This window comes from Nyctereutes procyonoides, unplaced genomic scaffold, assembly GCF_905146905.1.
Source record: "Nyctereutes procyonoides isolate TBG_1078 unplaced genomic scaffold, NYPRO_anot_genome, whole genome shotgun sequence".
Classification (NCBI taxonomy): Eukaryota; Metazoa; Chordata; class Mammalia; order Carnivora; family Canidae; genus Nyctereutes; species Nyctereutes procyonoides.
In genome coordinates, this window is record NW_026575020.1 from 35,867,602 (window position 1) to 35,894,028 (window position 26,427).

The following is a 26,427-nucleotide window of genomic DNA, read 5'->3' on the forward strand; positions in this document are numbered from 1 at the left end:
AATGGACGAAAGATCTATATGTGAGACAAGAATCCATCAAAATCCTAGAGGAGAACACAGGCAACACTTTTTGAACTTGGCCATAGCAACTTCTTGCAAGATACATCTATGAAGGCAAGGGAAACAAAAGCAAAAATGAATTATTGGGACTTAAGATAAAAAGCTTCTGCACAGCAAAAGAAACAGTCAACAAAACTAAAAAACCTACAGAAAGGGAGAAGATATTTGGAAATGACCTATCGATAAAGGGCTAGCATCCAAGATCTATAAAGAACTTATGAAACTCAACAGCAAAGAAACAATCCAATCATGAAATGGGCAAAAGACATGAACAGAAATTTCACAGAGGAAGACATACACATGGCCAACAAGCACATGAGAAAATGCTCCGCATCACTTGCCATCAGGGAAATACAAATCAAAACCACAATGAGATACCACCTCACACCAGTGAGAATGGGGAAAATTCACAAGACAGGAAACAACAAATGTTGGAGAGGATATGGAGAAAGGGGAACCCTCTTGCACTTGCACTGTTGGTGGGAATGTGAACTGGTACAGCCACTCTGGAAAACTGTGTGGAGGTTCCTCAAAGAGTTAAAAATAGCAATTGCACTGCTGGGGATTTACCCCAAAGATACAGATGCAGTGAAACGGCAGGACACCTGCACCCCAATGTTTATAGCAGCAACATCCACAATAGCCAAACTGTGGAAGGAGCCTCAGTGTCCATTGAAAGATGAATGGATAAAGAAGATGTGGTCTATGTATATAATGGAATATTACTCAGCCATTAGAAACGACAAATACCCACCATTTGCTTCAACGTGGATGGAAATGGAGGGTATTATGCTGAGTGAAGTAAGTCGATCGGAGAAGGACCAACATTATATGGTCTCATTCATTTGGGGAATACAAAAATTAGTGAAAGGGAATAAAGGGGAAAGAAGAGAAAATGAGTGGGAAATATCAGAGAGGGTGACAGAACATGAGAGACACCTAACTCTGGTAAATGAACAAGGGGTAGTGGAAAGGGAGGTGGGCGGGGGGTTGGGGTGACTGGGTGACGGGCACAGAGGGGGGCACTTGACGGGATGAGCACTGCATGATATGCTATACGTTGGCAAATCGAACTCCAATAAAATTTTTTTTAAAAAAAATCAGTTATCTATTAAAAAAAAATAAAGAGCTTGAAGGAAAAGAAAACCTACTCGCTAGTCCAGACAATATTTTTTGACCCCAACATTTTTCTTACTAGTTAAAAAAGTAGTAAACTACATGTGAGGGTGCGCTAAGAGAGAGAAAAAAAAGAAGAAAAAAATGTGTAACAGCATTAGTGGAAGGGGCAGGGGCAATAAACATGGAAAAAAGACAAAACAATCACTAGAATTTTCTAGGGTTGTTTTATTAAGAAACTCTAGTGATCAAATATTTGATTCTTCTGCACTATTCTTAGAAGAAAGCAAATTGGCATATATGCCACCAAAAGGTAGTCATTAAAAAAAGGCCTGTTATGTGCTTATATACACATATGCTGAAGACTGGATGCTTGATACATAGTTGTACTTAAAAGAGATGAAACCCTGAAAGATCTATGTAAGGAACCATTTAAAGTGAACACTGAGGGACACCCGGGTGGCTCAGTCAGTTAAGCATCTCTACCTTTGGCTCAGGTCATGATCCAGGATCCTGGGATCAAGCCCTGCATTGGGCTCTTTCCTCAGCAGTGAGTCTGGTTCTCCCTCTCCCTGTCCTTCTGTGATTAATCTTTCTAGCGCTCTCTCTCTCAAATAAGTAAATAAAATATTTTTTAACAAATAAATAAATAAAGTGAACACTGAGGTTCACTCAGGAGTTCTTTCTAGATCAAATGGCCAGTACTGGTATTAAAATATCCTTCAAAGTGCTATCAACTATCCCACTTCGGTGCATAAAAGGAAAGGTTATGAAGAAGACCCAGATCAATCCATATGTTCATTTATTCAAGCCCAAACAAAATGGAAACCTGTTGTCTTCTGGCCATACCAATTAACTAAAGAGCAGCATGTGCTCAAGTGAAGCTACAGTGCTTCACTTTATTGGTTTAATAGGAGGAAAAGGAGTAATGCAGCTTTGATAATGGGTAGTAACACAGGAACTGCCCTTCATATCCTGCAAAAATGCTAGTTCGATAATCATCTCCCCAAACTTAATCCTTTTACCATGAATGTGAGTGGGAGAGTGGGAACATATGTTACAATCTGGGGATAGATATGCATCTTGCTCCTGCATTCCCTTACCAAATCTGAAGTCACGTTAACAGTATTACCTGGTCTTCCTCCCATAGTCTGCTAGGTGGTGGCACCAGCATCCACCTTTATAACCTCTGCCAGCAACCTGGATGCTACCCACTTCCCTTACCTCTACATCTGTCCATTATTAACATTCTAAAGAGCTAGTGGTCAGGGTACCTGGCTGGCTCTGTCAGTGGAGCATGACTCTTAATCTCAGGGTTGTAAATTCAAGCCTTGTGTTGGGGGGTAGAAATTACTTAAAAAAAAAAAAAACAGCTAGTGGTCTATACCCTCTTCTCTCCCCCCACCTCCACAGTGCCCTACTTTAGGCCCTAATCTTACACCCAGACTCCACCTATAACTGGCTCATCCCTTGCTTCCAGTCCTGTCCCCCTGATCAAGCGTCCACAGAAACCTATCTAAAATGTAAACTCAGGGATGCCTGGGCAGCTCCTCTGGGAAAGTGTCTGACTCTTGATTTCGGCTTAGGTCATGATCTCAGGGTCATGAGAATAAGCCCCATGCTGGCTCTGCACTGACCATGGAGCCTGCTTCGGATTCTCTCTCTCCTTCTCCCCACTCTCACATTCTCTCTCTCTTAAAAAAATAAAATAAAATGAAATTAAATGTAAAATCAGTCACTGCCAACCTAAAAAAACTACAGTGGCTCCCTGAATGCTACAGACTCAAAAGTGCCTTTACATGCTATAATGGCCTACCTCTACGTATTTCTTCTCCTCTGCGCTTCACTTTGTACACCAACACCACGACAGTAGACTATTTCTTGCCGCCATGCTCATGAAGCTGTCCTCTCTGGACGATCTCTTTCCACATGCCTCTCTTAGCTAATTCCTTTTCCTAACATGTAAACTCTTGAGGTTTAACAAGTATGTTACCTCCTACAGGAAATCTTGTCTTAAGCTCTCAGAAAAGGTTCTGAATTCTGTGCTCCCACAGTCCCAGGGCATGACTGTTAAAGACACCATGCTGTATCAAAACTCCTAGTTTCCAGGGCACAAAGCACATATCTGACAAAGAGCTAGTATCTAGAACATATAAAGAACTGTCAAAACTCAATAAGGCTCCCAGCATGGAGCCTGCTTCTCCCTCTGCCTGTGTCTCTGCCTCTGTCTCTCTGTCATGAATAAATAAATAAAATCTTAAAAAAAAATAAAAAAAAACTCAATAATAATAAAATCCAATTAAAAATATGCAAAAGAGGGTTGTCTGGTTGGCTCAGTCGGTAGAGCATGGGACTCTTGATCCTGGGGTTGTGAGTACAAGCCCCATGTTGGGCATCGAGTTTACTTAGAAAACAAACAACAAAAAATGCCCCCAAAATACAACTACCTATTTCTTTCTTTTTTCTTTAAAGATATATATTTTTTAAATATTTATTTATTTATTTATTTATTTATTTATTTATTTGTTTGTTTATTTATGAGAGAGAGAGAGAGAGAGAGAGAGAGAGAGAGAGAGAGAGAGAAAGAGAGAGAGAGGCAGAGACACAGGCAGAGGGAGAAGCAGGCTCCATGCAGGGAGCCTGACGTGGGACTCGATCCCGGGACTCCAGGATCACGCCCTGGGCTGAAGGCAGGAGCTAAACCGCTGAGCCACATGGGCTGCCCAGCACTAATTCTTTTTTTTTAAGATTTTATTTATTTAATCATGAAAGACACACACACAGAGAGAGGCAGAGGCACAGGGAGAAGCAGGCTCCATGCGGGTAGCCCGACGTGGGACTTGATCCTGGGTCCCCAGGATCACAGTCTGGGCAGAAGGCGGCACTAAACCGCTGTGCCACCAGGGCTGCCCCAACTACCTGTTTCTGTGCCTGTCTCACTTTTGCATTTCTAGTGCCTAGCACATAGTAGCCATTTAATAAATGTTGAAGGAATGAACTACTATTTAGTTTGTTCTACTACTCAATACTATGTTTTTACATAAATTATACCTAAGCCTTATAACTACCCTTTGAGAGAACAAGCATCATCTCTGTTTTACAAATGAGGGAACTGAGGATCAGAGTAGCACCTGAACACTGGTATCTAATGCTTTCTCTTCTACTCACACTCTAACCACACTCCCCCTCACCCTGGCATATTCTTTTTTTTTTTTTTTTAAGATTTTATTCATTTATTCATGAGAGACACAGAGAAAGAGAGAGACATAGGCAGAGGGAGAAGGAGCCTGATGTGAGATTTGATCCCAGGACCCCGGGATCACACCCTGAGCAAAAGGCAGATGCTCAATCACTGAGCCAGGTGTCCCTCCCTGGCATATTCTTATTCACTTCCCAGGTCTCAGTTGTAATGTCCCTTTTTCACGGAACTCCTCCCTTATGCCAAAAACCAAGGCACGTTCCTCCTTGCACAAAATACAATACACATATCTCAGGCCTGGGCTCATGTGTACCTCCTTATCTTCCCCTCCTGCCTTCCACTCTACCCCTGACCACTCTGCTCCAGCCACACAGGTCTCCCCCTAGTTTCTAAGACAAACGAAATGAAGACTGTCCTACTCGGGGCCTTTGCACTTTTGTTTCCTCTGCCTGCAATTCTCTCCCCTAGACCCTCAAATGCTTGCCTCATTCTTTAAGTTTCTGCTCAAATACAATCTCTTCAGAGAGGCCCTCTCAGAAACCCATCAAGAATGGCTTCCAACTCCATCACTCTTTACCCTGATACTGCTTTATTTCCTTTTCAATTCATCCCAATCTTAGACTACTTATGCATTCATGTGTTTCAGAACTTACTGTCCATTACCTCTAGAATGAAAGCTCCATGTGTACAAGGTCTCAGCCCTGTTCACTGACACAGCCTGTGTTTAGAGGAGTGCCTGCTCAGCATATAGAACACCTGATGAGGAATCCCTGGGTGACTCAGCGGTTTAGCACCTGGCCCAGGGTGTGATCCTGGAGTCCCAGGATCGAGACCCATGTTGGGCTTCCTGCAGAGCCTGCTTCTCCCTCTGCCTGTGTCTCTGCCTCTGTCTCTCTGTGTCTCTCATGAATTTAAAAAAAAAAAAAGACACCTGATGAGTATCTGTTGAATGAGTAAGACCAGAGAAGGCGTATGTTGCAAAATCATCTAGTAAGCTTAAAATCATTCGTGTTAGTCAATGAACACACACACACACACACACACACACACACACACACACAGGTTTTAAGTCAAAACAAAACATTTCAGGGGATCCCTGGGTGGCTCCATGGTTTTGCGCCTGCCTTTGGTCCAGGGCGTGATCCTGGAGTCCCAGGATCGAGTCCCGTGTCGGGCTCCTGGCATGGAGCCTGCTTCTCCCTCTGCCTGTGTCTCTACCTCTCTCTCTCTCTCTGTGTCTATCATGAATAAATAAATCTTTAAAAAAAACACATTTCAGGTACATACTCTTTGTGCAACTTTCTGCTTTAATCCACCTTTTCACTTAACACCTTCTGATCTAGATCCCATTGGTGTAGAGGATGTCTTATGTGACTACTCTAAAAATTATAGCATTATTTGGAAGGAAGTCAGGATTCCAACTGACATCTGTCTATTCCAAAGTCATGCAATTTCCTAAACTATATTAAACTGCTGGTATAAAGCTTTGATTTATGACTATGGTTTATAATTTGTGGATGATTACCATAAAATTATGTACTCAGCCCAAGAAACGTCCAAATTAAACCAAAGCACTCAAAGTTTAGCAAAACACTCTCTTGCTACCATCTCATATGCAGCAGGTACCTGAAAGCTAAAATTATCAGTAATCAAAATATTTTGTATTTGTAAATAAAAGTTCACATGTAAAAACTATATTCAGACAAACTCTAGCATAAAACTCAGATTATCCCTTTTTATCCCATTAGTAAGAATCTAAAAATGACTATTAAAATAACATCAAGGCAGCGAGGGTGGCTCAGTGGTTTAGTGCTGCCTTTGGCCCAGGGCGTGATCCTGGAGACCTGGGATCGAGTCCCACGTCTGGCTCCCTGCATGGAGCCTGCTTCTCCCTCTGCCTGTCTCTACCTCTCTCTCTCTCTCTCTCTCTCTCTGTGTGTCTCTTATGAATAAATAAATAAAATCTTTAAAAAATACTAATAAGGGCAGCCCGGGTGGCTCAGCAGTTTAGCGCCACCTTCAGCCCAGGGCCTGATCCTGGAGATCCCTGCATGGAGCCTGCTTCTCCCTCTGCCTGTGTCTCTGCCTCTGTGTGTGTGTGTGTCTCTCATGAATAAATAAATAAAATCTTTAAAAATAATAATAATAATAAATAAAAATAAAATAACATCAGTGGGGTGCCTGATTGGCTCAGTCGGTTGAATGGGTCTTCATTTCAGCTTTTTAGGTTATGATCTCAGAGTTGTGAGATTAAGCCCTGCATGGGGCTCCACACTGGGTGTGGAGCCTGTTTAGGATTCTCTCTTTCCCTCTCTCCCTCTGCACTTTCCCACCCCACTCATGCAAGCACTCCCTCTCTCCAAAAAAAAAAAAAAAAAAAAAAAAAGTAGAACAACATCAGTGATCATTTAAACACACCATTTATTCAAAGTTAGGAATCAGAAAATAAACACTCAGTGAATAAATGAATGGAAACCACCCATCATCCAGAAAAAGCTATGTTACATTCCATATTTTAAGTTTCTGAAGTCATTAAGTATTAAGATACTGAGAAAAATTCCCATCAACAGAGGGAAGTCTATACTCAGAATATGGAGGGCCATATCTGTTTTCTTTGCTGGTCTGAAACTTCCATGCCTGCATGACACCTGGGTAGGGATCATAACTAATACAAACTATCTATTTTTCCTGAGCATATGAGTGTCTAAGAAATAATACTTGTTTCTACTTTACACACTTTTCCTTTGTCTCATGTGTCATATTTGAGAAACATAACAAAATCTACTGTAAGATAAAACATGTAACTTTAATCAAGACAGTGCTATACTTTGACAGCAAACAGCACAATTAAGGACCAAATGCCTAACTGCTATGATCTGAATGTTTGTGTTCCCCCAAAATTCATGTTGAAATCCTAATCGCCAAAGATGATGATATTAGGAGGTAGGGATCTCTGGGAGGTACTTATGTCATAAGGCCTGAGCCTTCATGAATGGAATTAGTGCTCTTGTAAGAAAGACCCCACAGAGATCCTTCACCACAACTACCATAAGGGCACAGCAAGTAGACACCAGCTATGAACCACGAAGAGGGCCCTCCACAAAGCCAGCACCTTGATCTTGGACTTCTCAGCCTCTAGAAGTCTGAGAAATAAATTTATGCTGTTTATTAGCTGCCTAATCTGTGGTATTCTGTTGTAGCAGCTTGGAAAGGCTAAAGACACTAACAAACAGAGATGTAAGCATTGGACATCAACAGGGCAAACGCGACAAAAAGAAAGACGATCAGCACACCTCTCAATGGAGGACACGGAACTATGAAGTGGTCTTGCCGAAAGAATCAATTCTGAACATGATCAAGCCTCTGGATCCAATTAACAATTAAAGGACAGACAAACAGGCTAAACTAGAGAACACATGTCTACACAAAAACACACATGTGAATGTTTGTAGCAGTATTATTCACAATGGCCAAAAAATGAAAAAACTCAAATGTCATCAACTGGTGAATCAAGAAAAGATGTGGTCTATCCATACAACGGAATAATATTCAACCATAAAAAAGGAATGAATTATGAAGACATGGTACACATGAATGAACCTCAAAAATTTAAGTAAAAGTTATAGACAAAAGACCTTATATTGTGTGATTCCATTTATATGAAATATCCAGAAAGGGCAATCTATAGAGTCAGAAAGGAGATTACAGGTTGCCTGGGGCTGGGGAAGGGAATGGGAATTAACTGCAAATCAGCACAAGGGATCTTTTGGTGGTAATGAAAATGTTCTATGGCTGGATTGTGGTGATAGTTGCACAACTCAGCAAATTTACTATCAATCACTGAGCTGTATACTTAAAAAGGACTTATTTTATGAAATGTAAACTGTACCTCAGTAAGGTAGTCTTAAAAAGGTATGGAATGGTCGTGAGTTCAAGCTCCAAGTTGGGCTTGATGCTGGGCATGGGGCCTACTTAAAAAAAAAAAAAAAAAAAAGGAATTTGAGAAGACTGGGAAAACCAGAAGAATGTTGAAAAGTATAGTATGGGGGAGTGTCTAACTGGTTCAATCAGTAGAGTGTGTGTCACAACTCTTGATTTTTGGGGTCGTGAGTTCAAGCCCCACGTGCGGAGAGATTAAAAAAGAAAGAAAAGTGTAGTATGGAACAAGCAGAGTGAATAAAAAAACGAAAAGATTCACTTTTAATTATAAAAAGCAAAGAACGTGAAGACAGAAGTACTGTGTGTGGGGATGGTGCAGAACCAGCCCCTGGTTAATAATGGTTATTCAGGCTGGGTGACAGGTACATGGGAGTTAATTCTGTCTACAACTGGTATCTGTTTGAAATTCTCCATGATAAAAAGGTTTTAAACAGATCTACACATATTTATGGTACTTAGTGACTTCTTCATGTTACTTCTGTCAGTCTAGGTGTACAACCTGATCAAGTCTCCTATTTCTCCCAGTCTCCAGCAAAACACGACAATCTAATGTTGCTGCTCTGATAGGCTCCCTTCAGGTGATTTGTTTCCTTAGGGAAGAAGTCAGAATATTTGTTTAATGAGAAAAGAAAGCACTATGGTATTATTTTGCAATGACTACCACAATACTTATGAAACATGTACACAGATGAAAAACATTAAGTAATTTAGCACAACAGGAAGAAATCGATTACCAGAACTACACCAAGTAGTTTGCTTCTGCCACTGAGGTTCATATATGTTTTCATCTCTACCAACACTATCAGTATTTACCCAATGATGCTAACATTTTAATTCTAGAAATATACAAAGAGCATTGGACTGGGAACCAAGGGACATGGTCCAGTGTGTTCAATTACTAGCTTCATCTCTAATTTATAACCTGTATGAACTCAGTTAACACTACTTAATCTAAGGATCCCAACCTATAAAATGAAAGCACTCTGAAGATCTGGAGTTCTTAAGTTGGACGAGGACCTAGGGACAAACTTCAGCAGGATCAAAAAGTCCCAGAAATTCCACAAGAATGCTTTGTCTACATTTCTACCTGCACTTCTCTGGGGAGAGGTTCTATAGATTTTGACAGATTCTCAAAAGGAGCCATTTACTTAAGAATCATTTTAATTAGGATAATTTTTACTTACAAAAAACAAAAGCTGATAACCAAAGGTTGGTGCATGGGTCTGGCCAGGCTTTTTAATTTGCATTTTATATTCTTTAAACTCTACCTTCCCAAAATACAACACTTTGTGGTCTGTTAATGTGTTTTAATAAGACGAACTTCCTATAATCCCGCAACTTCTCAGAAAATTGTACATCATGAAAAACATGCAGAGGGCTTTGGGTCATAAGGACTTATGTTTCTACTCCCCAAATATATTAACCTGATGAACTGTCTGGAGGCAGGTTCTAGCCTCAGACGACTGTTACCTGTGAGTTATAAAGTAAGATCCAAGGGGTCATTCGAGGCCTACATAAATCTCTTCCCTAAACAATGACAGGAACGAGGGAGAAAAGGGCAGGCTCTCTAATTAGAAACACATTTTTGATGCAGGTTTTAAATTCTCGGTCGTGTATTTCAAGCAATATTTGAAATTCCTTAAAAAAAAAAAAAAAAAAGACAAGACTTGAAATTCCTTCTGAAGATTCCCACTTTCATCAGTCCAGACAGCGCACTAAGCCGAACCGGGAAACTGAGGCTGAGGTTTCGCGTACCTTCAAGGGGCACAAGAGGGTGGAAGAGTGGACACCGTGGACAAGTGAAGTGGGGGACAAGAGTTAGAGGTGCAGAGGGAAGAGCTGGAGGCTCTCTGCTAGGAACCGAGGGAAGCCAGCAGGGACTCCAAGCACCCCACCCCCCACCCCCCAACCCTTGAGGTTAAGGCCGCTGTGCAGCCCCCTCCCCTCTGAGCTCGGCTCCAATCTTCCTGCCCCTCCCAGGCGGCCCGAGGACCCGGCCATTTCCACAGTTCCCAAAACCCCGCTCACAGAGAGAGGCCGCGCCGGGGGCTAGGCGGGCTGGGGGCAACCGCTCAGAGACCCACCACCGTGGGGCAAAGTTGTCCTCAGCCCGGGAAAGCGGCCTCGGCCTCCGCCCCGCGCCCGGCCCTGCCCGGTCCTGCCTAGCCCTGGCCGGCCCTACCTTGAGCGCCAGGTGGTGGACGCGGCCCAAGCCAGGCTGGGCCAGCAGCTGCAGTAGCCCCAGTAGCGGGAGCAGCTGGAGGCCGGCGGCCAGCGAAGGACGGCGGGAGCCCGAAGGCCCGACCGGCGCCGGGACGGCCATATTTGTTCCAGCATCACCAGCAGCTTCCTCTCCCGCCCACTTCCGGGGGCAAAGGGCGGCGGCTCCCGGAAGTGCCTGGAAGAGGAGGTCAGCGGCGGGCAGCGTGGGGCCTGAGGCCCGGGAAGTTGCCGAGGGGCCGAGAGTGGCCACCTTGGGCCGTTCAGTTTAGTCTCTCCGGTGCAGACTTTTGGTGTGGCCGGAAGAGGTGGAGCCTCGCCGGGGGAGGGAGTTGAGACATCTGTGGCGGTTGCCATGGCGACAGTCGCGGGCCCCGACACCCTCCACCCCCACCCCCACCCCCACCCCCACGCCCCGCCGCTACCCTCGCGGGGCCTCACATCCGCGGGGAGGAGTTTTGCAAGCGACCGCAGAGAGACCTGGGTTTTCTGCGGGAGGGAAGTCTTGCGCTGTGGCTACAGCACCGTGCCCGGCGGATGAGCCGACTGGTTTCAAGAGCGGCCTTAAGTCGGTGGAAAATACCGAGTTCCTGGCTGGTCATAGGTCCCTTGGTTTTGTTGAGGCACCTCACACTAAAATGTCAGACGACATGGTTGCAGGAATAGGATTTATTCGAGTCCTTTTGCGTGCATTGTTGTATTTGATCCTTGGAACAATCTGGTGAGGTAGGAGGTAGGTATGATCGTTATGCCCACTTTACAGGTAAGCAAACTGAGGCTCTGAGAACTTAAGTCGTTTGTTCCAGGCTGACAATCACAAGGAATCGTTTAATGACTGTTATATTGCCTCATGCTGTTTCGTGCAGCCTCAAGAATCTGAGTCTTAACGTTTTTCTCTTAATTCCGCGTGGAAACTTTTTGCTTCTAATCTGTGGGATTTTTTTTTTTTTTAAGGATTTTATTTAATCATGAGAGACACACAGAGAGAGGCAAGGTCCCAGTGCGGGACTCGAAACCAGGACCCCGGGATCACGCCCTGAGCCGAAGGCAGTCAACCACTGAGCCACCAAAGCGTCCCTAATCTGGAGGGATTTATAGGGAGATCTTCAAAAGTGACTTAAATAGTTGGTTCCCTCCTCTCACCACTTTTTGCCAAGAAGTCATAAAAGAACATGCTCATGAAAATTGCTGATAGATTAGCCAAGTTCATTTAATTTTTACTTTTTTTTAAGATTTTTATTTATTCATGAGAAACAGAGAGAGAGAGAGAGAGAGGCAGAGACACAGGCGGAGGGAGAAGCAGGCTCCATGCAGGGAGCCCGATGTGGGACTTGGTCCCCGGTCCCCAGGACCGAAGGACCTGGCCGAAGGCGGAGCTAAACCGCTGAGCCACGGGGTGCCCCTTATTTAGTTTTTAGATTCTGTTTTAGCTTGCCATACAAGTAATGCATGCAGTCTGCCTGAAATCCTTTAAGTAAAAGAGAAAGTAAAAACCACTAGTGTATTTTATGACAGAAAATGATTCTTAACATTTTAATTGGAACTAGGAACTGAAATTAACATGATATATTTTAAAAGCCCTAACGGGCTGCACTCAGGTTAAAAAAAATCAGTTGAGAAAATACAGAGTAGGAGAAGGATGGATGAAGGATTCGGGGAAAGGGAAGGTCCTAGATTTATTATTATTATTATTATTTTTTTTAGCTCTGTGCAATTTTGGTAAAATCGTGAATCTGTGAATTCCTCCCTTGAATAAAAAACCGGTACAAATTCTGACACACCCTCCCTAAGGAGGAAAGTAGGGCACTAAGGTGGAGGCAGGAAGTTAGAGGCATTGTACTGGTGGGTGAAGCATATCTCTTTTTTTTCTCCAACCTCTGATCTTCAGCCGTCTATTACAAATACGTAATCTTATATCTTTGAACGGAATTTTTATCTGATCTTACGCCCCCATTTTACAGATATAGAAATTGAGAACTAGAAACTATATTTTAAGAATCCATAAAGGGAGATGATATTAGTTAAGTTTATTTAGTGAGTGATTAAATTTGCCAACTCTTCTGCTCAGTACTTCACATCTACTTATTTAAGGCCACAAAATCCTTATAAGGTATATATTTTTAGGGATCCCTGGGTGGCGCAGCGGTTTAGCGCCTGACTTTAGCCCAGGGCGTGATCCTGGAGACCCGGGATCGAATCCCACGTCCGGCTCCCAGTGCATGGAGCCTGCTTCTCCCTCTGCCTGTGTCTCTGCCTCTCTCTCTCTCTGTGTGTGACTATCATAAATAAATTTAAAAAAAAATTTAAAAAAATTATTTGAAAAACAAAACAAAAAAAAGGTATATATTTTTATTCCTTTTTTAAAGGATGAGACTGAAAAAAAAATAAAAGTAAAGGATGAGACTGGGTTAAATTACTTCATTCAAAGACCTCTGCTCATTTATAAATGACCCAGATGGAATTCTCATTCAGGCCCCAACCCCAAAGCCCAGAACTTAATCTCTGTCCTGCATTGTAAAAAATCATTTGCATATTAGGCATGAAGGGTCCTTGGATAATCAACAGATCCATCTAGGTGTTTAACAAATTTGAAAACAAATCCGAGGACCTCAAATGACTTGCTCATGATTATACAACTAGTTGATAATTTTCTGCAAGTACCTTTAGAACCAGGACTAGAACCTCCTCTGCTTCAGACATGGGTCTGTGCTTCTTGCAGTGTACATACATGGTTATCTAATTCTTATCATTTTAATCTTTCAAAAAAATAGAAGCCCAGAGGCACCTGGGTGGCTCAGTCAGTTAGGCATCTGCCTTTGGCTCAGGTCATGATCCTGGGGTCCTGGGATGGAGTCCTGTTCAGCAGGGAGTCTGCTTTCCCTCTGCCCTCTGCTCCTGTGTTCTTTCTCTAGCTCTCTTGCTCACTCTCTCTCAAATAAATTTAAAACTTTTTTTTTTAATTTTTATTTATTTATGATAGTCACAGAGAGAGAGAGAGAGGCAGAGACACAGGCAGAGGGAGAAGCAGGCTCCATGCACCGGGAGCCCGACGTGGGATTCGATCCGGGGTCTCCAGGATCGCGCCCTGGGCCAAAGGCAGGCGCCAAACCGCTGCGCCACCCAGGGATCCCTCTCTCAAATAAATTTAAAAAAAAATTTTTTAAAGCCCAGAATATAAGTAACTAGTGTGTTATCAAATGCTAGAAAAATTTTCAGAAGGCATTTTAAAAGTCAGCATTGTGAGAGAACACAGTAGGAATATAAAATAAGTGATACTTTCCTTTTGGTATCAAGAGGATATTTCAAAGACAACTGATTCTCATTTTGGTGTGAAACTAGTTGTTCAAAGAAAAGGTGGGTTTTTAAAAAGATTTTATTTATTTCAGAGAACGCGAGTGAGAGAGCATAAGCAGTGGAGAGGGAGAAGTAGGCTGCCCACGGAGCAGGGAGCCTGATGCGGGGCTCAATCCCAAGACCCTGGGATCATGAGCTGAGCCAAAGGCAGCCACTCCTGAGCACCACCCCCCATGCTTGAAAAGGTAATTTTTTTTTAAAGATTTTATTTATTTATTCATAATAGTCACACAGAGAGAGAGAAAGAGGCAGAGACATAGGCAGAGGGAGAAGCAGGCTCCATGCACCGGAGCCCGACGTGGGATTCGATCCCGGGTCTCCAGGATCGCGCCCTGGGCCAAAGGCAGGCGCCAAACCGCTGCGCCACCCAGGAATCCCGAAAAGGTAATTTTTAATTACAGTTTCATTTTTAAAGACAGTCTGCAATGCTTTAGAGTATTTCTGTTCTTTACTTTTTAAAGCAGGGTACCATTTTTGAGACTCTCTGGTTTTAAATTTGAATATACCAATAGACTTCTAAAAGTAGAACGATCAGGAAGAGTCTTAATTTCATAAAGTGATTTGATACTCATGAAACATTTAAATAGTTTATAAAATAGATAGCTTTTGTCTTTTAGTTTCTGGAAAACAATTTTACAAGGGATTAAAATTGGGTTCTTATTCTTTGCTTCTTTTCCCTTGGGAATTCTATGTGACCTTCACAGGGTCACATACCAATGGTATCTGTCCAGAAGTTTATAAGGAATAGCTTCCTTCAGGTATTTGAGAGCCATATTGTACCCGTCATTAGTTTGAAATTGAGAGAATTAGGAAAGGGAACGCTAATTACAAAATGTTTTTAGACAGTTACCTTTCAAATTCGGTGCAAACTACCTTGGCAATTATATTTAGGCACATAATTTCAGAGTTTCAAGAAAAGATTATTTGCATAATCATGATGCTGTTACTGGAAACAGACATGTTGAGTAACAGAACAAGTTATGCCTGCTCCTCCCTGGCACCATTTTCAAAGGGACATTAAACTTTAAGGTATCAACAGAAAAAGCCTGGAGGGGCTGGAAAGACTCATCTCCTAAACTTGACTTTTAACCTCGCTCTCTTAGTCAAGTCTATATTGTTTTTTTTTTTCCATTTCCTCTAACTTTGCAGGATCCATTAAAGTTTACCATTAATAGCTGAATTTATTTATTTATTTTTAAGATTTTATTTATTTATTCATGAGAGATACAAAGAGAGAGGCAGAGACACAGGCAGAGGGAGAAGCAGGCTCCATGCAGGGAGCCTGATGTGGGACTCAATCCTGGGACTCCAGGATCACACCCTGGGCCAAAGGCAGATGCTCAACTGCTGAGCCACCCAGGCATCCCAATAGCTGAATTTATAGTTTGAACCTAGTACTGTTTGATAAATTGGGTATTAGTTTAAATTAAATTTAATTTAAAATTCCGGAAACCTTATGGAAATTAGTGGGTTAATATTCTCTGGTTGTAATAAGATATACTTGGCATTTGTTTTGTTTTGTTTTAAATATTTTATTTATTTGAGGTAGAGGGGAGAGCATAGAGGGAGAGGGAGAGGGTGAAGCAGACTCCCTGCTGGGCAGAGAGCCCAATGCAGGACTCAATCCCGGAACTCCGAGATCATTACCTGAGCTGAAGACAGATGCTTAACTGCTCAACCAATGGAGCCACTCAGGTGCCCTTGCCATTCATTTTTATCAAAAGAGTTGATATTTCAGACCAAAACCTCTATAAACACAGTGTGAAAAACCAGAGATGAAATTGGCAACTGGTGATACATTCAAAGGTCAAATGTCACTTTCATTCTTTGACTTGAAATATTATTTCGTGGGATGCCTGGCGGCTCAGCAGATGAGCGTCTGCCTTTGGCTCAGGGCATGATCCTGTAGTCCCAGGATTAAGTCCCAGATCTGGCTCCCTGCTTGGAGCCTGCTTCTCCCTCTGCCTATGTCTCTGCCTCTCTCTGTGTCTCTCATGAATAAATAAATAAAATCTAAAAAAAAAAAAAAAAAGAAAAAGAAAGAAATGTCACTTCTTGGGGCATGGGAAGCCAACCAAGTCTTGCAGGGAGTCATCTTGGAAAAACTAGGCTCTGGCATGTCTTAAATCCCATGGTTTGGAAAAAAAACTGTGAAGTTCACTTCTCAATTTGGTGGCACGGTATATAACTTGCTCAGCCACAGGACACCTGGTTTTTTCCTGGTTTCATGCACAGCTTCGTAGATCTTCAGGGGAATTCCACCATCAGATACAAAAATTGGTTGCAATTTTAAGATTCTACTCACCATAGAGTTGCTACTTTTATCCCACTCCAACTTTTTACACTTGACTGCCTTCTTGGGTCCTTAGTGAGAAGTCTGAATGCTAAACAAATGAAGAATTTTAAGGTAGAAACTAATGGAAGCTATTTTAAAGGGGAAGAAAAAAATCCTGGGAAGTTTGTTATGAATAGTTCCTCAGCAATAGACAACCAATCAATTGTAGTTCAGGCAAGCCGCTTTGCTGCATCAGAAGTGCTTAAAAGATTGCTTTCTTGATACGAGTAAAAATCCTCTAGAAAACAAGAGGAAAAGAAGAGGAACCAATATTGGTGTATTGGTGCTCTTACATGCTAAGCATTTTACACATATTCTTTAATCTTCAAAGTGCAACTACAAGTCTTTGTGACTTTGAAATAAGTAGCATTATTTCCATTTCTTAGAGCTCTTCTGTACAGGGTTTTCCCTATCTGGCTATCACCAAAGCCTGTGCGCACTGCCAGCGCTCTCACTCAGCCTCAGAACAATCTACAAGGTACCTGTTTCACAAGTGAGGAACCTGAAGCTCAGTTTAAGTTAACATGCAAAGGTCATACACACATCTAATAAGTGTGGGACACTAAAATTCCAATTTAGCAATTACAAAACTGATCTCCTGTAAAATGGATGAGATGAAGATAGAAATATCTATATATCAAAGGCCCTGAGTGAGATGTTTATTATTTGCTAGCAGTGTTAGAATCATCAAAAAGCCCTAGTAGAATTCTTGGCCTCTAACTACATAGCAACCTGTACAGAGTCTCTAATAAGATCCACATGGTCAGACATTTTGGTGTAAAACTATATAGTCACCCACAGAGATCATAATTTTGTAAATCATTGTCCTTCAAATGTTCCTGAGAGGGGAATCAGGTGTGCTTAACCCAGATTGATCCTCTGTGTAATTCAAACATTTACATAGAGAGGGTTCAGAATACCCTATGAAAATTGAATCCTAAGTAGATTAAGTCACAGTAATTTGTTAATTGGGAAAATTCTTTGTATTAGAATTATTCTTTTCCTATAAGAGAAACGGAAGTAGATTTAGTTCTTCCTAGAAAATACTGTGCTGTATTTTTTTGTTTTATTTTGTTTTGCTTTGCTTTTTAAAAAACCACAGCAGTCACTTTACTTTTAGCTTTGCACTTTACAAAACCACAAGGGAGAAGTCCTTGAGGGAGAGGGAAGTAGGAGTGGGGGATAGTAAAGAAGGGAAGCCCAGTAGGGCCTCCCATGTCCTGGCTGTACAGAGCTAGGCCAAAAGACCCCAGGGAATGGCCACAGTCCTCTAGAGACTGTCGCGATTTGACATTTAATAGGCAGCCACAGGCTTGAGGTTCAGGCAGCCCAGAGAAGGAAGTTGGCTTCCTACCCCTCCTTCCCCCAGGCCAGGGGAAGTCAGCTTGCAATTAGGGGTGAGGGCTACCCATCCAGCAGCTTTAGGATGCTCTCAGGCTCCTTCAGAGTCTTCCAGGCCTGGTCCTTCTCCTTCTTCATTGGGGTCTGCTTCTTCTGCCAGGCAGCCATGATCTTCCAGAAGGCGTCCATGACCTCGTTGTCTGCCATGTGGACCCGCTGCCTCAGCTCCTGCTGGCTTACCTCCTCTTTTGCCAGCCTCATCAGGTTGTGCTTCTTGGTACGATTATGGGCACTGAGCGCCTTCAGCTCGGTCTGCAGTTTGTGCAGCTTGGCAAGGACTTCATCCTCCGAGTCCTCTGCAGGGTGGTCCTCAGACTCTAGCAGGCCCCGGGCAATCAGCTCCTCCTTGATGTGCCTCTCCAGAGACTTGGTATGTGGCACGCTGAAGGGCTTGTTCTGATTACAGGGAACGGTGCTTGCCCCATTGGCCCCTGATTCCTTCCCAGACATGTCAGGAATAGGAGAATCCTCCATAGGGGAAATGATATTTTCCTCCACCAGGGCCTGTAGGAGGTGCTGCGTCAGAGCACCAAAAGGGCACCCATCTTCAGGCTGCTCATGCTGGGCTTCTTCAGCAGGGCAGACTTCTTCAGCAGGGCATCCACATCTTTAGTGTCCAGTTCAGTCAGTGGCCCCATAAGGCCTTTCTTTTTGTCAGCCACAGCTGCTGCCCGGGCCCCATCCTTCTGTTCCTCCAGCAGGTCCTCCTGCACCCAGCATTGGGAGCAGTGCTTCCCCAGGGGTGGAATCTTGTAATGTTCAGCCTCGTCTTCTGGGGGTTTCAGTAGTTCCTCTAGTATGTGTACTTCCTCACTGGTGATATCAGCACAGTAGGGCTCTACAGAGGCCCAGAACCTGTTGGGGGCATCATTCCTGGGGATTCGTGGCATGTCAGTTGGGTCATCAGTGAATTCATATTCCTGGATCTTGGGCTGAAGGTTTTTGGATCTGGGATGCCGGGGACCAGGGCCCGGCCCATGTCCCACCTTCCCTTCCAGTTTCTGCTTCTTCTGCTTTCCATGTTTTGGGGGAGCTCCAAGCTCATGGTTTCGACACAGCTTCAGGAATCGTCAATCACCTTTCTTATTCTGCCAGTCAGTGAGGATCTGGGTTTCACCCTCAAGAACCCACAGGCACCAGCTGGCAGAGGAAAGCAGGGTCTCAAGCTCCAGCTGCAGAGTGTCCAGTTCTTCAATGCCGATGCCATCATCCTCAGAGCGGGCTAGCATAGCCGTGTAGCATGGACAGACCTTCAGGTGGTCCACAGACTTGAAGTCATGGAACTGCAAGGGGCAGTCCTTCAGTACACTCATGGTCCAGGATATGGGACCCTGTGGAACTACTTGGGATGTTCTGAGGATTATGAAAGGATGCTTGTCAAGAGCCCCGTTCAGTGTCTGGCACAGAAGTGCGCCTGTTTAATGGCTGTGCTGTATTTGTTTTATCTTTTTTTTTTCTCCTGCAGGCTTCTCTTTATCCTGAACAGTGGTTGATTAGTTTAGTTTAGTTTGTTTTTTTTTTTAAAGAATTTATTTATTTATTCATGAGAGAGAGAGAGAGAGAGAGAGAGAGAGAGAGAGAGAGAGAGAGAGGCAGAGAGGCAGAGACACAGGCAGAGGGAGAAGCAGGCTCCATGTAGGGAGCCCGATGTGGGACTCCATCCTGGGTCTGCAGGGATCAGGCCCTGGACTGAAGGTGGCGCTAAACCGCTGAGCCACCCGGGCTGCCCAGTTTAGTTTAGTTTTGTTTTATTTTTTAATTTTATTTTATATATATTTTTTAAAGATTTTATTTATTTATTCATGAGAGACACACACAGAGAGAGGCAGAGACACAGGCAGAGGAAGAAGCAGGCCCCATGCAGGGAGCCTGATGGGACTTGATCCTGGGACTCCAGGATCACACCCTGGGCTAAAGGTGGCACTAAACCTCTGAGCCACCTGTGCTGCCCCTAGTTTTGTTTTAGAGTTTGACATTTTCGAACCTTTTCCAGGTATTGCCCAAACTTAATGAAGTTAAAGATATTTGCAGTGCAGTGTAGTTAACCTGGTTTCATATAGTGCTGCTACTGTGGCTTCTAATGTGTTCTTATAACTGTTTCCTGCTTACTCATCCTAAAAGGTTTCGCCTTGATGTGGCATCTTTTTCTTCTGCTGCCCTTTCTTCTTCTTTCCCTTCTTTAGAGCAGCAGGTTGTCTTTGCTCCTGATTAGCATATTTTCACAAATGGTCACTCTTTTTGAGAAGTCTCTAAGAACACAGTCAAGATTAGATCATTGTATTTGGAAAAATATTCAAGCATTGGCAGGGAGGAAAATTGAGTTGATTACTGAGCAAGATCTTTGTAAGCCAACCTGCATTTCACTTACTGTTTCCAAATAGCAAACTAAATTGTGCAGCATTGTTTGAAATTTTAAGCCCTCCAATTCACTCTGGTTATCAGTCTGCCTTGGGAGTCAGTGGCTGGCCATCTTGATTGTTACATACCTAGCAGGCTTAGAGTAGAGTTCTCAGACCTGGTAACAGAACAAAATATTTAAACACACACACTAAAAACAAACAAATAGGGGAAACTTGTAACTGGAAAAAAGACCAAAACAGTTTTGACAGTTTATTGTTAACTGTGTCCAACAAAGGAAGTAGACTTGTAGGTTTATCTGCAAGGGTTTTCAGCTCCACCCTTTCATGGAAGAGAATGATAACTTGTTGAGGCCGGTCGTGGTGGGGTGGTAGGTATGGGAGATATGCATTACTGTGCAATATTTCTAAAATGGGGCCCATTTTAGTTCAAAGTTGCTCAGAAAAGTCATTATTTTTTAAGAGTTTTTTTTTTTTTTTTAATTTATGAGAGAGGGCGGGGGGGGGGGTGTGGAGACACAGGCAGAGGGAGAAGCAGGCTCCATGCAGGGAGCCCGAAGTGGGACTTGATCCTGGGACTCGAGGATCACGCCCTGGGCTGAAGGCAGCGCTAAACTGCTGAGCCACCCAGGCTGCCCCATTTTTATCATTTTTTTTTTAAATTTATGATAGTCACACAGAGAGAGAGAGAGAGGCAGAGACACAGGCAGAGGGAGAAGCAGGCTCCATGCACTGGGAGCCCGACGTGGGATTCGATCCTGGGTCTCCAGGATCGCGCCCTGGGCCAAAGGCAGGCGCCAAACCACTGCGCCACCCAGGGATCCCCATTATTATCATTTTTAAAAAAGATTTTATTCATCTGTTCATGAGAGACACAGAGAGGCAGAGACACTGGCAGAGGGAGAAGCAGACTCCCTGCAGTGAGCCCTATCAGGACTCGATCCCAGAACCCCGGGATCACCTGAGCCACCCAGGTGCCCTAAGCATTCAGTAGTATTAAATCAGAAAAGTTGGGGAGACAGGACCCAGTGATTAAAAGAAAGTTGGAACTCCAAGAATTCAACATAGCTTCTTGGAAACAATTGTGTAGACCTTTGGAACAAGAGATAGAAAAGTACCTACTAGGGACACCAGGGTGGCTCAGCAGTTTAGTGCCTGCCTTCAGCTCAGGGCATGATCCTGGAGTCCTGGGATGAGTCCCACATCCGGTTCCTGATGGGGAGCCTGCTTCTCCGCCTCTCTCTCTGTGTCTCATGAATAAATAAATAAAATGTTTAAAAAAAATAAAAAAGTACCTACTTAAAAACCAGCTCTTGTAGCACCAGGCTGGCTCAGTTGGTGGAGCTTGCAACTCTTGATCTCAGAGTTGTAAATTCAAGCCCCACCTTGGGTGTAGAGATTACTTAAAAATAAAATCTAAAAAAAAAAAAAAAAAAAAAAAAATCTCACAGTTTACCAACCATGGGCCAAGTAACAGGTGCTTATCTCCTGATCCTTACCAGCACATGTTGAGATGGGTAGTTACCAACTCCATGTGGCAGGCGGGGGCTCTGAACTTCTAGAGGGATGGAGTCCTTGTCTGTGGCCACCCAGCTAGTGCAGGTGGGAGGCCAGATTGGAACCCAACACGTTCTCAGTGGACCCAGCGCCTTTGCCACTAAGCGGCAACGTGATTTCACATCTGAGCGTTTCTTGGCCGAACGAGTTGGGAACCACTGGTTTCAGAGATTGGAAATCACGGGTTGTATGTCCCTGGATTCCTTCCCCAACCACTATGCTTGGAGCTGCGTGGTCGCTCTCGGCCTCGATGTCCCTATCTGTATCCTGCACAGACCTCACTGAACCAGGCCCCACGTCCTTCGCGCAAGGCTGCAGGGCACCTCAGGCCTCCGCGGCTGCTAGGCGGTGAGGGGGGGGGCGGGGACAGGGCATCCCGAGCGAACTCTGGTCCGCGTGAATGGCTGCCAAGGAAAAGTATTGTCCTTAAGTCCAAATTGGTGCTTGGCGCGGCGGATCAACTTCAGGCCTCCGTAGAGCCCCAGTAATAAGGGGCCGGCTCCGTTCAAAGGCGAGACGTTGTTCTAAGAGCAGAGAGTGTGGTCGCTAATAATAAAGAAGTCGGCGGGGAGAGTTCTGCGGGTTCCAGGTCCCGGCCGCACCCCCCTTCCCCACTTCCCTCCGCGTGCTCCGGGACCCCCGGACGGCGCGGGCCCACTGGAGGGCGCCCGGGAGGAGGGGGGCAGTGGGCGGGGCGCGCGCGTGCGCGAGCTGTCAGGCCGGTCCCGCCCCCGCCCCGCCCCCCGCCGCCGCCCCTCCCTCGTTTTCCCCCTCCCCTCGCTCTCCGGGTGTGGGGAGGGCTGGCGGGCGCTGCGGCGGCCGCGGCGGCTGCTTCCTCGGGCCATTTTGCTGAGGAACGACGAGGAGGAAGAGCTGCTGGAGCGACCCACGGAGAAGAGCGGCGAGCTAGAGGAGGCGGCGGCCGCGCGCGCACCGGGCTTTCCTCGATCGCGGGGATCTCCAGGGGCGAAGGGATCGCCGGGGAGGGGGACCGGAGAGCCGCGCCTGCCGCGCGGCGCGCCCCTTTCCGCCCCCTGCACCATGAGCTGGGGCACCGAGCTCTGGGTGAGTGAGGGGCCGGGCCCGCCGGGCTGGGGGGCGGGGGGAAGGTGCCTTGCGCGCCTGGGCAGGGGGCGCGGGCCGGGCTGCTTTGGTGGAGGCGATGGCGTGCGGGTCCGGGTCCCCGCGGCCTGCGGAGGAGACGCGGGGCTGTGCCACTAGTCGGCCTCGGCCCGAGCAGGAGGTGCAAGCCCGATTCGCCCTTCCGAGGCGAGGGGAGCTGGTGTGGGTCCTCGGCCGCCGGAGGAGAGGGCACGGAACCGGGCCCCCCGGCGGCCTGGGCAGAGGGAGCGGATCCGGGCCCCCCCGGCGGCCTGGGCAGGGGGTGCGGATCTGGGTCCCCCCGGTGGTCTGGGCAGGGGGTGCGGATCCGGGCCCCCCCGGCGGCCTGGGCAGGGGGTGCGGATCCGGGCCCCCCCGGCGGCCTAGGCAGGGGGTGCGGATCCGGGTCTCCCTGGCGGCCTGGGCAGGAGGTGCGGATCCGGGTCCCCCCGGCGGCCTGGGCAGGGGGTGCGGATCTGGGTTCCCCCCCCCCGCCCGGCGGCCTGAGCAGGGGGTGCGGACCTGGGTCCCCCCCCCCCGGCGGCCTGGGCAGGGGGTGCGGAGCTGGGTCCTCCCCGGCGGCCTGAGCAGGGGGTGCGGACCTGGGTTCCTCCCCCCCCGCCCGGCGGCCTGAGCAGGGGGTGCGGATCTGGGTTCCCCCCCCGCCCGGCGGCCTGAGCAGGGGGTGCGGACCTGGGTACCCCCCCCCGGCGGCCTGGGCAGGGGGTGCGGAGCTGGGTCCTCCCCGGCGGCCTGAGCAGGGGGTGCGGACCTGGGTACCCCCCCGGCGGCCTGGGCAGGGGGTGCGGAGCTGGGTCCCCCCCGGCGGCCTGGGCAGGGGGTGCGGATCTGGGTACCCCCTCGGCGGCCTGGGCAGGGGGCACGGATCTGTGTCGAGCCATCCACCCTCGTGCCCGGGTAGGGGCCCAGGTCCCGCCGGGGGTCTGGGCGAGAGGTGCGGATCTGGGCCCCCCCGCGGCCTGAGGAGGGGGCGCGGGCGGGCCTCCCCTCCGCGGCGCCCCGAGGCCAGTGCGGTGTGTAGAAGGAGCAGCCTTAATCCCTCGGGGCGAGGAACCGACGCGCGGCTGTGCAGCTTCGAGGGGGGCGTGGAGGCCCTCGGATTTTTGCGGGCTGCCTTGTTTGTTCGGGCGCCCCAGCGGCGAGTGTCTAGGGCTGTTCTCCTGGAGAGGTGCGGGCGGATCTGGCGCTTCTCTCCGGGGCGGGGTGGCCTCGGCCCGGCCAGGTCTCGGGTCTTGGGTTTGGGGGTACAGGGGCGAGAAGTGGCGTCTTCCCTCTAGAGGCGAGGACTTTTGACCTGTGGCGGCGCGGGGCGCACTTGTAGTTCTGGAGGAGCCGCTCAGATGCCGGATTTGCCGTGGGGACTGCGGCGTTTGGCCCAGAGGGGAAAGTAAGCGGAGTTAGGGGGAGAATTTTGTGTGATCACCTTCAGGAAGAGGCGTTCGCGAGAACTGCTCAGGGGAAACAGTTTCGTACGGGAAAGGTTGGCGGCGAGGGGAGCCCTCGGAGGTCCTTAACCTGGGGCTGCGGATGGGTAAACAAGCAGCGCGGTGTCTGGAAGCTCTTGCTGGAAGCTGTGTCCCCGGAGCCGGAGCCGGAGCTGGGCGACCTGGGGATGCCGAGGCAGTGCACAGGCCGTCCCCGGAGAGGAGAGGCTGTGGCTGGTGGAAGGGAGCTCGTTTCTCTGCCTTTCTCTGGATTCCCGGGGAAATCCCTGGGCAAGGGATGGGCAGTGGAGAGTTCAAAGGGAGGAGTGGATGAAATCTCCATCATTGCACTGAAATGTTCTCAAGATGAGCCATTTCCCATGGTGAGCCGGGAAAGTGCCTCCTTTCGGAATTCCATTTGTGAAGGGTGTGGAGGAGAAAGTGTAGGGTGGTGGTTGCTGTCTGAACTGAGGCCAAGAAATCTCACGTCAAAATAAAACAAGGTTAGAGCAGCTACAGAAACAGAGCGCATCCTCCTTTATTTATTTATTTATTTATTTATTTATTTATTTATTTATTTATTTATTTTTTGGCTTTAATTGTTTTTACATAACCACTTCTTAGGCTCAGAAGCAGCTACTGTCATTGACACCAAAATCCTGAAGGCAATAGCTCCCTTAAATTAAAGTAATTCATTTTACAAACATCCTCTGTCCAAAGGAACTGGAAGATTTCAGGTGATGTGTACGAATATTCATTTTTAAAATAAAGTAACTGATGGCTTTACATATTTGTACATACATCCTTAGGCAAAATCTATCATGTTAAGGGCAGTGATTCTTCCCTCTTCTATTTCTTCTCTACTCCCTTTGGCTCTTAGCTTACCTGGGATGGGGGAACAGATCAGAAGTAAATTTTATCAAGATAAGAGAAATTCTGGCACGATCCCCTTTCTCTTGTTCAAACAAGAGAAAGGAATTGAGGAGGAAAAAATACAGTATATTTTTAAGTGCAATAGATAGGGCTAAAGGGAGTGAACGTGATATGGACATTTCAGCAATGTTACTGAATGGCATAAAAGGTGATCAAGAAAGAGAAAGTAGCTATGCGAAGAAAATGGTACAGTAGCTCCAGTCACCTGCCTTGTTCTCTACACTTCTTTTAGGAGGCAGAGGGGTGAGAGAGAGTGCAAAGACAATTTTGTTGAAAATAAATAGGAACTGGAATATATATGATATGTGATATGAAGTCTTGATTGGTTCAAAATAAATTGGGGTGGTGGTGGGTAGGGATGTTGGCAAAACAGGAGTAGTCACGAGATGGTAATTGTTGAAGCTTGGTGACCGGCATAAAAGGGCTCATGATACTATTCTGTGTATGCTTGGAATTTTCTGCAATAAAAGTAAGTGGAAAAGATTTTTAAGGGGTGGGAGTAGTGTGTACTAGACATTTTTTTTGCTTGGTAAGTTTACAAGAAAGAACACATCAGTTAGAATTTTGTATATGCAAGTATATGTCAATGAAGAGTTGCTGAAAAAAAGCATTTCACTAGAGTATGGGCCTTTGTCCTTGAGTGGCTTATAGTTTACTGGGGAGGGGGGGAGGAATGAACACATGACTTGCATTCATAAAAGAAGTGTACTAGTTGAGTTTTTTTTGTTTTGTTTTGTTTTTTTATTTTTTTATTTTTATTTTTTTTTACTAGTTGAGTTTTAAGATGAAATGCCAAGAAGTAAAAAAAAAAAAAAAAAAAGAAAAGAAAAGAAATGCCAAGAAGTATAAGGGCAACAAAATGTCTCTTTTCAGCTGCTTTATTAGCGCTTGAGGTTTTTTTTTTTTTTTTTTTATTGGAGTAATGAAGGATTCTGATAAAGAAGCTTCCAGTCCTTCAGTGGTAAGAAACTGGGTAAAGTGCCATGTTGGGCATCACCACACAGCCCAGCGGAGAGCAGTCATTGAGGGTTTTCTTTGAATGGTGGCTTGGACTCATGCATGCGGGTAATGAGATAACGATGGGGTGCAAAAGCCTAAGTTGGTAGAATTATGTCTTTAGGTGGAGGGAGACTGTGCTATGGTTTGGATGACCATGAATTATTTGTAACAGGTGGTTGCAGCTTTTCTAGACTTTCACAAATACCACCAGGTTTTACACATATTTTAGGACTTTAGTCAAGATCCACACAGGCTTTTAAAACCTTCGGGCTTCTAATGGGCACTTTACACTCAAGGCTTGCTCTAAAGGCATGTCCTCCTTTTAGGTAGAGTAAAACCTTTCTTTCTCTATCTCTCTCTCTCTTTTTAAACATCTCTGTAAGGGGTGAGGTTTTATATTCCAGGAAACTT

The 26,427-nt window shown here is 45.8% G+C and overlaps 3 protein-coding genes across 14 annotated transcripts in view; 1 reads left to right on the forward strand and 2 right to left on the reverse strand.

The window, feature by feature from the left end:
* Positions 1–10,792, reverse strand: part of GPR107 (G protein-coupled receptor 107) — a 77,669-nt gene extending 66,877 nt beyond the window's left edge. Inside the window, exon 1 of one of the 2 annotated variants that reach the window (XM_055316432.1) lies at positions 10,497–10,792. In XM_055316432.1, the coding sequence (XP_055172407.1) occupies positions 10,497–10,637 (141 nt within the window). In that variant the 5' untranslated portion in view covers positions 10,638–10,792. The remainder of the gene's footprint in view (positions 1–10,496) is intronic. The other variant, XM_055316425.1, reaches the window with a different exon arrangement.
* Positions 10,793–17,277: 6,485 nt separating this feature from the next.
* On the reverse strand, positions 17,278–18,937 carry LOC129513773 (transcriptional adapter 3-like). Its single transcript, XM_055332089.1, is given in 2 exon segments — positions 17,278–18,194; positions 18,197–18,937. Coding segments are annotated over 2 exon segments (1,308 nt in total). The 3' UTR covers positions 17,278–17,627.
* Positions 18,938–22,344: 3,407 nt separating this feature from the next.
* The window catches only part of FNBP1 (formin binding protein 1), a 144,641-nt gene continuing 140,558 nt past the window's right edge, over positions 22,345–26,427 (forward strand). For 10 of the 11 annotated variants that reach the window (XR_008665287.1, XM_055332007.1, XM_055332014.1 and 7 more), the window contains exon 1: positions 22,444–22,603. Coding sequence is in view for 10 of the 11 variants with exons in the window: in XM_055332007.1 (XP_055187982.1) it covers positions 22,580–22,603 (24 nt within the window). In the remaining variant the exon portion in view is untranslated. Of the gene's footprint in view, positions 22,604–26,427 lie in introns of all 11 variants that reach the window. The other variant, XM_055332076.1, reaches the window with a different exon arrangement.